A 13,557-nucleotide genomic window follows, 5' to 3' on the forward strand; every position below is an offset into this window, starting at 1 on the left:
TTAAGTCCTAATTAAGGGGGTCTGAGTCCACGAAATCCCCCGCAATTCTGCTTCCAGCTAAAATTTGTAGTGACATTTGCATTCTGTTGCCCACAGCAAGCCGCTTTCTCGTCGGCGAGCACTCTTCCTCTGCTGGTCAGCTCCTCCGGCGCTCACAGTAACTCGAGCGGCGGCAGCGGGATGAAGCTGGAGGCGGTCATGGAGAACCTGCAGCGACAGCAGGCGGCTCGACTCGCTCTGGAGGAGAAACTCCGCCAAGCCGAGAAGGAAAAAGACATCAGGTCTATGGTGGAGTCGCAAATTCAACAGCAAGCTATCGCTTTCCGCCACTATCAAGCAGCGGTGAGGGGAGCGTTCGCATCGGGAGCCCCGAACTCGAGCCCCGGCCACCCACATGAGCGCACAGCCGACTCCGACATCGACAATGAGGATGACGACCCAGACCTGGACCGCGGCATGGACGATGAAGATCGCGACTTGGAGGAAGATGACAGTATGAACGAGGCTGGAGGGGATGAAGATTTGGAAGGACCCCTAGCTCATTACCCACCGCGCCTTGCTGTTTATCCCGGTGCCAGGCAGTCTCCAAAAAGTACCCCGATACATCTGTCCAGAGTCCAGCCAACCTATCCAGCTCCAAGGCAGGCTGAATCACCGAGTGGTTTGGCACCACAAGCACAATCGCAGCACCACGAATGGACTTATGAGGAGCAGTTCAAACAGGTATGTTCATGAGTGAGATCTGTAGATAGATTGTAGTAATGCACTCTCATAACCGTTAAATGTGCACTCTGGTGAACTCTATGGTGATTACTAATGTGTAAAGTTTAAAAGCATGAAGTGAGACTGAGTTCAATCCTGTGTGAAACTACTGCATAGCTAGTTCTCATCATAATCAAAAAACTGAATTAGTCAATGGAAACAACAGGCTTTTAGGCAGTGCTAAAACTTTAATGCTTAATCTTAATGTAAACTATACTGTCCAGACACCTGCATCATGCATTGACATTATATATTAAGTTGGACTATATCAGGTTTAATCGCTGCTTCAGCATCTTGTTTCATCATTAGCACATAGACATACAGTCTGCACTAATAAAAATCCCATTTGTAAGGTTGTTTAATTGCTGCTTTACATTTTATATAAAATCAAATCGGCAACCTGCAGTAATCACACTTTTTCAACTACTTTGAATTTAACTATGATGTAAAAAAAAATTTTTTTTGATTAATTGCTTAAATAATTGCTTAAAATGTTTAAATTGTCACCATTTCATAATTTCGGTCTAAGACATGCTTTTGCATTGTGCATAAAGAACAGATATGTTTTTATTGAAGTCTTTGCTGTTGATGTGTACGAATGCAAAAATTTAGTCTGGTTAATTGGTTTTGACTGTTCTATGTAAATTTATTTTTTTTGGTATGGGTACGTTTTAATTATTCAAGGTGGATTGTACACCTGTACACTGGAAATTCAGGGTTATACGTAAAAATGTTTCATAGTTATGCTGCAGCAGTTTTGCTCCACTGTATTCTCAGGGGATAATTTAGAGTGATACACTGAGAGTGAGGCTCTTAAGCAAACACAGATCTATACAGAATGAGCCTGGATGGACTTGTCATTCTTTATTTATGATAGATCATTCAGAGACCTGGCCAAATGAGACATGCACATTAGCGGCTGCATTAGTGTAAGCACTGGCTTAACGTATGGGGTACAATGCAGTTTGAATAAGGACAGCTGTTTTGATTTAATGTTATGAAATAGAGAAAAACACAAAATGGTCCTCAAAATGATCTCATATAACTTCAACATTATTTTAATAGTGTGATGTATATGCTTACATAAAATCTATAATTTGTTTTTCATTTTCAGAAGTTGTGTGTTATTCTTAGATTTATAAACTTTTGACAAGAAGTTTTTGATCATATAAGAATAATACCAACCACAATGTTTACTTAAAAAAAAAACTGAGGACAGTGTTACACAACACAATTAATGTTGTTTTGCAGAAGTCAAGGACATGCATTTTGTAATCGCTGTTGAACTATTTGGACAAATCAAGTGAAATGCAGAAACAATGAAAGGATGCCGATGGCATTAGGCAGACTGACTGGAGCCACTGTACTGCCTGTTTTCAACACTTTAAAAACTGTCTAAATGCTATAAATGCCTTCTTAAAACAAGAAAGGCTTTTTAGAGGAATGTAAAAATAGACTGCCATTAAACTTCTTTGTGACCAAATTCCTGGTGTCTGTATTTGCTAAAGTAATTAAAACACTAAATACAGACTCCTGTTTAAAAAAGAACTTTATAAGCAAAGAACTTTATAAGTCAGCTCAAAGTGTTTTCATTATCTTTCATTTATGTTTCTGTACAATATTGCTTAATTAAAACTAAACCCAAAAACCTAAATAACTCTCAATTATGAAAACCAAATTAAAGGTCTTATAATATTGTAAATTCATTTCTCATTTAGTCAAGCCTAAGCTGGATGTGTTTAAAACGTCTATTTGCACTGATATTAAAAATGAGTCATTCATCAAAGGAAAACAGAATAGATAGGAGAGAGAGCCAGACAGGACAGGATCGGAAGAGACAAAGTTAAACCGGTTGCCATATGGCCGTTTATTGTCAAAGAAACAGTGAGGGGAGAGGAGAAAAAGCAAGTAGTTGCGTAGAGTTTTGGCAGGAATGCAGGAAACTAGACCTGGTGGCATTCCAACCTGGCTCCCTCCCAATAACGCTGGGATATCCCTCTCAGGCTGCGTATGGGTCGGCTCAAAGCCAAGCCATTACGAAATAGGAACAAACTGCATACTTCACTACAGTCTAGCCAGACAAACATATTTGTATGTGTGTGTGTGTGTGTGTGTGAGTGTGTGTCTGCAAAGAGAATCACATTCTGGACCAATATTGTTGTACACTTAAATATTTACTGGTGCTTTCGCTTTTGTTTATTTAGTGTTTGTTAGATGTGTGCATTGGAATACCAGAAGTTTTTTTTTTTTCATTACATTGCATTGCATTTCACCAATGTTTTTATTACTTTCTGTCGCAAAATTATTAAATCAGTATAATTAAGTTATGTTTAATAACATAAGTAATATATTTGACTTCATAATTGAGGTTTGGGGTTAGTAAGATTTTAAAAGGATTTGGGTCTCTCATGCTCACCAAGGTTGCATTTATATGATCAGAAATGCAGTAAAAACAGTAACATTGTAAAATGCAGTAATAACAGTACTATTACAATTTAAAATAACAGTTTTCTATTTTAATATATTTTGAATGCATTTATTCCTGTGATGGCAAAGCTGAATGTTCATTACCCCAATTGTTATTACTCCAGTCTTCAGTGTCACACGATCCTTCAGAAATCATTTTAATATGTTGATTTGGTTCTGAAGAAACATTTCTTATTATAATCAATATTGAAAACAGTTGTGCTGGTTAATATTTTTGTGAGAAAAGTGGTAAATTTTTTTCAGGATTCTTTGATTAGATTAGATTTATTTTTTTTATTTTTTTTACAGAAGTCTTTCCTGTCACTTTTGATGAATAAAATCATTAATTAAAAAATCTTACTGACCCCAAACTTTTGAATAATAGTTTATGTAATATCAAACAGACTCCAATTTCCAACTTCTAAGATCAGCAAGCTCCATATCTCAACCTATTTAAAGCGCATATCAAATGTTCACTAAAATACAGAGTGTACTTTCTCCCCTCAGCAAATATCATCTTTAGATTGCTCAGTCTGACCTCCACTTTGGTTTCGGGGCATATGTTTGATCCCCCCCTCTCTGCCATGTTTTGCAAACATAAAATACTCACAGAATGACTTTTTCCCATAACAAGGCTTTTACAGGGCTATAGAGGGGGCTGGGCAGGGCTGAACGGGGTGGAGGAAACCCGGCAGTGGTGTTTGGTTTCACTACATAAGCTTGTGGAAAAGGAGGTTTGTCTTTGCTTCTCCAGTCCACTTTAGTAAAATTAGGCTACTAATGTACTGTCTTTTGACTCAGAGGGTATTAGCACTCTCTAAACTTTGAATTCTGTTTGCTCTAAGCTCAGAAGAGACAGTTTGGGTATTTAATCCTTTAGAAATAACGGTTAGAAACCTGTGTAAATTTATAATGATCTTTTTGGATTTTTAAAATGCAGTTCTAAAGAGATTAATGAGTATCAAGGCAGCCAGTGATGACCTAATTCACATAGAAACACTTACAATTAAGCAAAACATTTCTTGGAGAAAATAGGAAATGAGGCAATTGTGAAATCACTGAAAGGAAGACAAAGTTCTCCCCCAGACATGAAGGCAAAATAGTCTTTGTGGTTAAACAAACGTTGTCACTGGTCAGGGGTTTGAAGATACGCACCTCTTTGTTTTGCTGGACACTTTTGTGAAAAGGGGGGAAAAAAACTTGGTGGGAGTGAGAGACAGAAGCTATATGCGGCCAAAACAGCCCTAACCCATGAGCCTCTGCGGTTAGTCTGTTGATATATTGAAATGGCCTGTCCTAAAGTATTCTCAAGTAACACACTTCAATTCAAGCCCATTAATACCTTCATAAAAATGCTTGGAGCCCCTTCTTTGAATTTGACACACATACACACACACACAGTAACTCCAGTGTCAACACGACATTCCTTGACTTTACAGGCCTGCTCCACCCCTACGGTATCCCCTTCTGTTTGATTGCACTGCTTTGCTCATATGTTTTGGGGTCCTGAGAGCCATTAAATTCCCCAGCGTGCAGTCTCAAGCTAAAACACATGCATGGAGCCAGTTCTCCATATGGCTCAGAGGTTGTGATTTTTACCCAGCAACCCTCTGCACACACCTTGGCAATATAATCGCCATTGGCTAGTAAATTTTGTTGTTTACTCACCAGACTGATATACTATTTTACACACACACACACACACACACACACATTCTATGTAATGTCCCCATTTAGCTATCTAAATGGGGACATTACATAGACTTCTATTGTTTTTATATACAGATAGTTATACACTTCTTATCACACACATACTGGCGAGTAAAATCTAAGAATGTATTAGCCAATGGCTAATGTTAGACATTATTTAGTCGCCCAGAGTAAGATTTAGTCGCATATGCGAGTGATTTACTCGCAATGTAGAGGGTTGCCCAGCAGCACTATCGTTAGCCTTCTGTGGTATGAGCTAACCCAGGCCTTCCGACAGCTGTGGCAGGTTCATTTTGGACGTGTGCTGTCAGTGGAAATATTTAATAGAATTCCAGTCGTCTCAGTTTTAGATCGCCTTATAAATGAGAGACTGCTTTAGCTGTGTCCAATTGGCCGCCTGTTATAAATCCATGCTGAATGTCATCAGCAGGTGATCTGATAATCCTGCTCCGAACATTAACCATACTGAACATTCAGAACTGGTAACAGACCCACACCTCGAGCTACGTCAATGTCTTACTCGCTGACTGTAATAACATTATAACAATAACAATAATATACAATAACAGTCAAACGTCAAAGTGAGAACGTTTCATTTTAATCCTGTTTGTTGCTGCCTCGCTCATCACACAAGCTCCAAATGTATGCAACGTTTTTTCTATAGTTTGAGCAAGAGGCTGAAAAATATGCATGTTTTTATTAAAAAAAGTTAAAAAATTTTAATTTTTACAATAATAGGTTACACTTGTATTGGTATATTATTATAACTCCAACCTAATTACAGTGGGGAAAATAATTATTTGATCCCCTACTGATTTTGTAAGTTTGCCCACTTACAAAGAAATGAAGGGTCTATAATTTTTATGGTAGGTTTATTTTAACGGATAGAGAGAATATCAAGCAAAAAATCCAGAAAAAAAAACACTGTTCAAAGGTTATAAATTGATTTGCATTTCAGTGAGTCAGGTTTGAATGGAAGATACACATTCTATGGACTGTTTTTTTTTTATACTCATAACAAGATGACATTATGAGTAATTTCTTAAAGTGACAGGACTAATCTGTGTTCCACTTGGGCACGTAACCAATCTGTGGGAGCCAGAATTCTTGCTGGTTGGTAGGGGATCAAATACTTATTTTACTTACTGAAATGCAAGTCAATTTATAACCTTTATATAACGTGTTTTTCTGGATTTTTTTGTTGATATTCTGTCTCTATCCATTAAAATAAACCTACCATAAAAATTATAGACCCTTAATTTTTTTGTAAGTGGTCAAACTTACAAAATCAGCAGGGGATCAAATAATTATTTTCCCCACTGTATATAGTATTATTATAACCACAACCTTTCTGTTGTAGCTTGCAAAAGTCAAAGGGTAATGAACAGACTCTGCAAATACTAATATGGCAACCCTTCCCGAGCAACACGCTTCCAGTGCATTTATAAGAAGTAACACCTTTTCGAAGCAAGAGTATGCTCTGTTTTGCATGGTACTGTAATACATACCATTACCCTGTTAGTAGTCTCTATGGCTTTTCAACACTTTGCCCTTAATCTGAAGAATGAGGTGTGATTTCAAGCAGTTGTAGACCACATGGCATCATTTAGACACACAATTTAGAGTGAATGTGCCCTGCGTGATTTCCTGTATGCTTGTGGAATAACTAGTTGAGACCGTAAAATGTGTTGTGTGTACATCTCTATCAGTTCTAGATCAGGAACATTTTGATAAGCACACCTAGCTTCATTAAGAGAAACATTCAATCACTCTTGTCTAAAACATGGGAATATCATTGCTCATTTATTAGTGGTGAGTAGTGTGTAGGTTGATTTTACAATACACTTTTTGATCATGGTTACCAGGCATAGTCTATGCAAACATGATGTCCAGGAGGATATAAACAAAATGTTCTGTTCACTTCAGCTAGATTGTCTATATACAGTACCTGAGCCAGTAGAAACATTTTTAGATTGTACAGTGACTAACCTTTGACTTGCTTCAATATTGTGCATTTTTTTCTCATATTGAGTGCAGCAGTGTCATATATGATCATTAGTGGTGCATGTGATATATTGTTTTAAGGTCATTTACTGCACACTCTGTGCAAGGTTCATCATACATTTTGCTTGGTACTTGAAGTAAATTAGCTATTAACGGACATAAAGAGCTGTTTTACCTTTTGTTCAAGAGTAATGGTCAGTAAAGGAATGCCTAATCTTTTACAGTGTGTTTAGGCAAAGCCGAAACTCTGAAGTAAAATGCTTTTGATCATATTGTATCGTCTTTGCATTTTGGTTTTTGTTGCTACTTAAAACGTTTTAATTTCTCCTTCTGTCGTTATCAGTAAGACACATATGCAGCGAGTGTTACATGGCAGCAGGCAGCAGCTGAGGTCTCATGTCATCAGTCTTGGCCCATATGGCCTTGCGTGTCAGCATTCATTAAGGTGAAGAGTTGTAATGAAAGATAGGGAGGAATCAAGCATTGAGTGTCTTAGGCTTACGGTCAGAATCAGATACTCTCTTTACAGGATTAACTTGTGCTACGCATCCCCCTTTCTTATAGATCTCCCACACAACACACACACACACACACACACACATTCTTTGTGTTTCTATGAGTTTATTACTGCTTGTTTGGTTTAGTCAAGTACTTAGAAATGTCCATTCAGCACACAATCGTATAACACTGTGTTCTAACTAGGTGTGATGAACAAGTTTCTAGTGACAAGCAATTTGTCTGACCACACTAAGCACGAAACGGCTGTGTGATGTAATACAATCACATTCAGAAGATGCGTTTTAATGTTAGGGATGTGCAAAACCAACTAGTTTGTGGGTTTGCTTAAAAAAACGAGTTGACTAACCTCTCTTAAGGAAACGCTGTATAATTTGGCCGTCTTCCCATACTTGTAATGAGAAGCGGTTAAAAACCGGCTGCTGTCAACAAAAGAAAAGGGTTTTCTTTTGCATTTTTCTGCCAGAATAAAAGATTGATGGTTTAGAGTTTGAAAATGAAGAATTTAAGACTAATATTGAACAAATTAACAGTAATATTTATGTAAAAATTAAGACTACATAAATATTAGTACTCTAAAAAATGCTGGGTTAAAAACAACCCAGTGCTGGGTAAAATATGGACAAACCCAGCAACTGGGTTGTTTTGACCCAGCGGTTAGGTTACTACCCAGAAGGCTTGGTTAAACATTTAACCCAACCGTTGGGTCAAAACAACCCAATTGCTGGGTTTGTCCATAGTTAACCCAGCAGTGGGTTGTATTTAACCCAGCATTTTTTTTTTGTGGTGAACGTAGCAGTTTTTTAAAGTATTTTATAGTGATATTATGCAAAATTGAGCGTCTCTACAAACAAGCACAGAAAACCTGTCACCTTTTTTTAATCAGAAAAATCACAATTCGATTTTCCCCAAATTGTGCAGCCCGCGCATATATCCAAAAAAATAAAAAAATGTTCTATCACTTGTCATGGTTTGTGAGGGCAAAGTTTACATGGTTTTCTTTTATTGTACTGAACTTTTTTTTATTGTTGCTTTTTTGCTTCACAACTGATTAGATAGGAATGTTATTAAAAATGAACAATTATAATTGATAATTGCACACTCTAAACTTAGTAGCGATGTTAAGCCAAATCTATTTATTTAGCTAAGTCTGTTTGACATATCTTTGGGTTAGTTTTGTCTCTTTGTGTAAAAGTGTAATGCTAGTAGTAACACCCTTTTCCTCAGCAGTTGAATCATTTATAAGATGGAGGGTAATCTCAGCCTGACCCATGCAGTCTGATTCAGAGACACACATGGGGCTAAAGATCACATGTAACATTAGTAAATTAGCTTGTTGCTTAATCCCACAGGAGATTTTTGGATAATGGAGCCCAGAGGGCAGGATTTTTGGATTGAAAAAAAATGGATGTATGACGTGAATAGAAATGGAAAAGAATGTAAAAGCAAAATGGGGGTGGAAAGAAAAAAGAAAGGCCTGTTGTCTGTGAATGCAAATATAAAATGTTTATATATAATCCAACTCACTTGCTTGTTAGTACATCGTCTGCTACTAAAGCAACTAACACCAGAATGTTTTGTGTTGTGACCTTTGTTTTGTTTAAAACAAATGCCGTCTTTCTTTGCCGGCTTCATTAGCATGAGTCAAATGTAGTTCTTTGTACCTCTCAGCACGTGATTTCAGTTGTGCCCTTGACATGTGTTCAGTCAGGCCAAGGCAGCGGGCCAGGGAGGAAGCTGAAAGATTCAAGTGTTGCTTTCGGTGGCGGTGGCTCTTCGTCTCTGATTCAGGAGGTCAGTAATCACCCCCACCCCCTATTCCTCATTTCTGCTCTCTTTCTGCACTCACACCCCCTTTTACTGGCCCCAGGCCTCCCTGTAACATCCCCTTCACCCAAACAGTAGTGACAGTCTGGAGAACTTACGCCTGTCTTGATGATGACAAAGACTGTTTTTCTGCTAGATGAAGCGATAATGTGCAATCTTTGTCCAAACTCTCATGAGTCATTTAAAGGGGCAGTACACTCAAATAAAAAAAGTGTTTGCTTGTTTCCATACAATGAAAGTCAGTGGTGTGCTGTGTGGTTCTGAACCATTTTGGCTTTCATTGTGTGGACAAACAAAACACATTTTTCAAGATGATGATGATTTGGGTGAACTATCCCTTTAAATTTATTAAATTAGCTAAGCTGCTTACTAGTGTATAACTGTATGAAATAACAAAATGAAAAATAATATTCACTTGTCAATGTTTTGTTTAGTTCTTGGGTTAGTTTAAAGGTAGATTTAAAACACGTGCATGAACGTGTGAGAACATTTAACATAACCTGATTCATTTATTTGAGTGAAGAAGTAATTCAGCTGCTAAAAGCCAACAAGCCACTTGTGAGACAAAGTAATGTCTGTCCTAACTCCATAGTTTGATACAGTCAGGGTTCAATTTAATCCAGTGCTGAATTCATGAATAAGTGCTACTCAACTGACCGGCCAGTGCCCTACATAGTTCACAACCCACATGCAGCATAGAAGGCCTGCTTTGTTTTTAATGGCCAGCAATGAATTCAAGGGTCAAATAGAGCCTGAATTCCACAGGCATGTGATTCAACATTCCCCACCTTCATGAAAGAAACCTCAATTACAGCGGACACTTTAATGCAGAAGACAGCTCTGTTTTAAAGCCGTTGATCATTTCACTCATTTAAGAAGAGCACTTTCAGTACTATTGCCATGGATGTCATTGACTTCCGACTGACTTCCACACCTCCATGCTAAAAGATTTGCAGGTCAGTAAAAGAGATCTCTGCTACAGCAGTAGAGAAACAGGGAACAATTAATAGTTGAAACAGCATCAGACGCCTCTGGATCCCAGGGATTGTTTATTTTACAGATTTTGCCCTGCACCCAATTCCTTTCCTGCTGCTGTAAAGATGATTTATCAGGTCTGAAGGGAACTATGAAATATTTGAAATGAAAACAAGCTTGTGTTGCGTTTTGCTCTGAGGGTTTGTGCTTTTTTCCGACTGGTTCAGTTGTTAAAGAAGGCCGAAACCTAAAATATTTACACTCTAAAATAAAAAGCAACAGCGAACACTCACAGAAAAAATAAAACAGTGAAATGTGGTTTGTGAAGAAATGTGAAGAAACAGAGCAGCAGGGGGGTATTTTTAAATTCATCTTAAATGTCTGTAGTTGTGATGTTTTTACTTTATTCCTCAAACACATATCCTCAGAAGCAGGAAGGTTTGATTTCCTCCAGTTTGCCGGTCATAGTGAATGCATTGTTTCACATGCTGTTTAAAAAAGAAGAACATTTGCAAGGTCATTTATTATGTTTTCATAATAAATAAACCAGAAATAAGTTTAGGCTGTTTATAAGAAATGTTAGTTCTGATCTTTCATATTTTTTGATGAGGTCTAAGAACTCTGATAAATTATATTTTTAGGTGTTTTTGAGATGTACTGGATTTTTTAGTGTAATCTGTCTTTAAAGAACATATCCTTATCACTGAATGCAGGTTCTCAGTGATTTATTCAATAAATAAGATTCAAAAATATTTATTTCTAAGCAGTGAGATGCATTTATCACCGTATAAATATCATCATAGAAAACATGTCTGTATTTAAAGCTTTTTTTGGTTAAAAAGTCCGAAATCAATATTTGAGCAAGTACATAACCAGCCAGTTTTCAAAACTAAAATAGGCTATCGCATGTGAGGATCCTGCAGGTGGAGGATCGTTTATAGCCTTTTCTCACAGCAGCCAGAATAATTAAATGTATCATTATGATGGCGGATTGTAATCCAGAAAGGACTACAATTATACAATTATATTCCAGTTTTAAATGTGCTTCTGATTACAGATAGCCTGGGATTACAAAAGATTTGTATTTTAAAGACAGCCAGTTCGTAGGGAGCATAATTGGCTTTTTAGGTTAAAAGAATTTCTTAATATGAAATTTGAGTGGTATGACGATTAGAGATTAGACTGTACAGAAATTGAAATCTACACGCTAATACACACTATACTCATAATCATGCAATGCTGATGTTAACATTAAACGGACTGCAGCTTTAAGAAATGTCGATATTTTCTGCTGTATAGCGTCAAAAATTTACTCCAGCAGGAAATCAAGGAATACAAATGGATTCTAAGGAAATAATGATTTTTGCTGCATTTTATGTGAATTATGGTAGCAACAGACCGTGTTGAACCAATCAAATGCCAACTGTCAGCAGAGCAAAAAGAAAATGGACTCTGACCTTCAGTGAACAATAAAGTAAAGAGCAGAGGCTGCTTTTTGTCCACGCCATTTGTGGAAGATTTCAATATTGTGTAAGAGTACCGGGATCCTCTGATAGCGTCTATTGAATGTTTGTATGCCTGTGTTTACCAATCACACTTCTTTTTGTATTTCACTCCGAACTCCGTTCCATTCATTGGTGGTAAATAACAGCACTTCCACAGAGGAAGGGACAGCTTGAAATGGACTTCTTCCGAAGATATGGATTTGATATTTTCCTATGTGAACAAAAAATTACATTTCTGCATAAAAAATTTATGTAGAATTAATTAAAAAAAAATAGGGATGTTTAAAAAAAAAAAAAAAAAAAATTTAGTTCCCTCAAATTCCTTTAGTGTTTGTTAGCTTACACTTTTTGTCTTTATCTTCCTCTATCTGTTTCACAGGTGAGAATTAATTTCTTAAAATAGCTAGGCACTCCAGCTAGTGTCTGGTTTATATATAGGTGAACACAGTTGGATTAATAGAGCTAAAAGTCATATCCGTGTAATACTCTAGATCCCTTCTTGTCCCTTCCTCCCTCAAAGGGGTACAGGGAAGCAATCAGTAAATTCTGATTGAAGTCCTCACTAAATCAATACAAACCAGATATATCCTGTAATGCCATAGATCCACAGCTGACCTAGAGCATTGTTGATCCTCACTCTGGTTTGCCCCTTCTATCTTTAACTAAATAGCACATTAAATTGGGTGACAGAGCAAGAACTGATCACTTAAAATAGTATATGTCAACAGTTTGTTTATCCAATGAACAAAAAGCAGTAAAAGATAATGTAAGATGATTTTTCCGTATACAAATAAAAGTGCAGCCATGCATAATTTTTGTGTATTGATGAAGTTGTTGGGGTCGAAACATGTCCAATCATGATTGACCGCACTGTTAAAAAGCAGCCAATGTTATCAACAGAGGACATTATCCACTTCTCCTAGGATGAGGCCTAATGAAGTTAAATAGAATTTTGACAAGATAATGCATTCTCTCCCCCTCAGCGCTCATGATAAACTGTGTAGAGAAGAACTGAGAGGGAAACGGATTATTCAAGGCTGCTCGCAAGGGGGACGAAAGATCAATAACGAACCTTTTTGAGAAAAAAGAGAAACATCCAGTGAAGGCCTCTACAATTTGGGTTCGAGTTAGTGCTTAGGTGCAGGAACTAAATTCTTAGAGTCAGTGAAACCGTAAGGCTTGGCACTGGATCTGGCCTCTCCTCAAGGGGTGATCGCTAACCAATAAAAATGTACAACACATAGCTGAGAGGAAGTAGCTTGTACAGTGACCTAGCTACACAATTACGTGGTGAGGTACGCTACTGTTCAGTTTGGGGTTGGTAGAAATTTTTTAAGCTTTTGGGGGGGGGAGTCTCTTTTGCTCACCAAGGCTGATCAAATATACAGTAAAATCGATAATATTGTGAAATATGATTACAAATTAAATAACCTTTCTGTTTTAATAAACTTTAAAATGTAATTTATTCCTGTAATGTTAAAGTTGAATTTTCAACAGCACTACTCCAGTCTTCGATGTCACATAATCCTTCAGAAATCATAATATCCTGATTTGGTGCTCAAGATACATTTCTTATTATTATCAATTTTGAAAACTGCTTCATATTTTTGCGGAAACAGTAATACGTTTTTCTAGGATTCTTTGATGATTAGAAAGTTCAAAAGAACAACATTTATTTGAAATAGAAATCATTTTTAAAATTTTACAAGTCACTGTTGTTTTTGATCAATTTCATCCACAATCAATTTAATTTCTTTCAAAAAAAAAAAAAAAAAAAAAGGGGGACAGCAGT

At 37.0% G+C, this 13,557-nt stretch overlaps 1 protein-coding gene across 1 annotated transcript in view; it reads left to right on the plus strand.

Moving 5' to 3' along the window:
* Positions 1 to 13,557, plus strand: part of LOC107746872 (AT-rich interactive domain-containing protein 3A) — a 76,265-nt gene that overhangs the window by 1,570 nt on the left and 61,138 nt on the right. Inside the window, exon 2 of the mRNA XM_016561201.1 lies at positions 97 to 723. Within this exon, the coding sequence (XP_016416687.1) occupies positions 97 to 723 (627 nt within the window). The remainder of the gene's footprint in view (positions 1 to 96; positions 724 to 13,557) is intronic.

The sequence above is a fragment of the Sinocyclocheilus rhinocerous genome, unplaced genomic scaffold, assembly GCF_001515625.1.
Source record: "Sinocyclocheilus rhinocerous isolate Xijiao unplaced genomic scaffold, SAMN03320098_v1.1 scaffold468, whole genome shotgun sequence".
Classification (NCBI taxonomy): Eukaryota; Metazoa; Chordata; class Actinopteri; order Cypriniformes; family Cyprinidae; genus Sinocyclocheilus; species Sinocyclocheilus rhinocerous.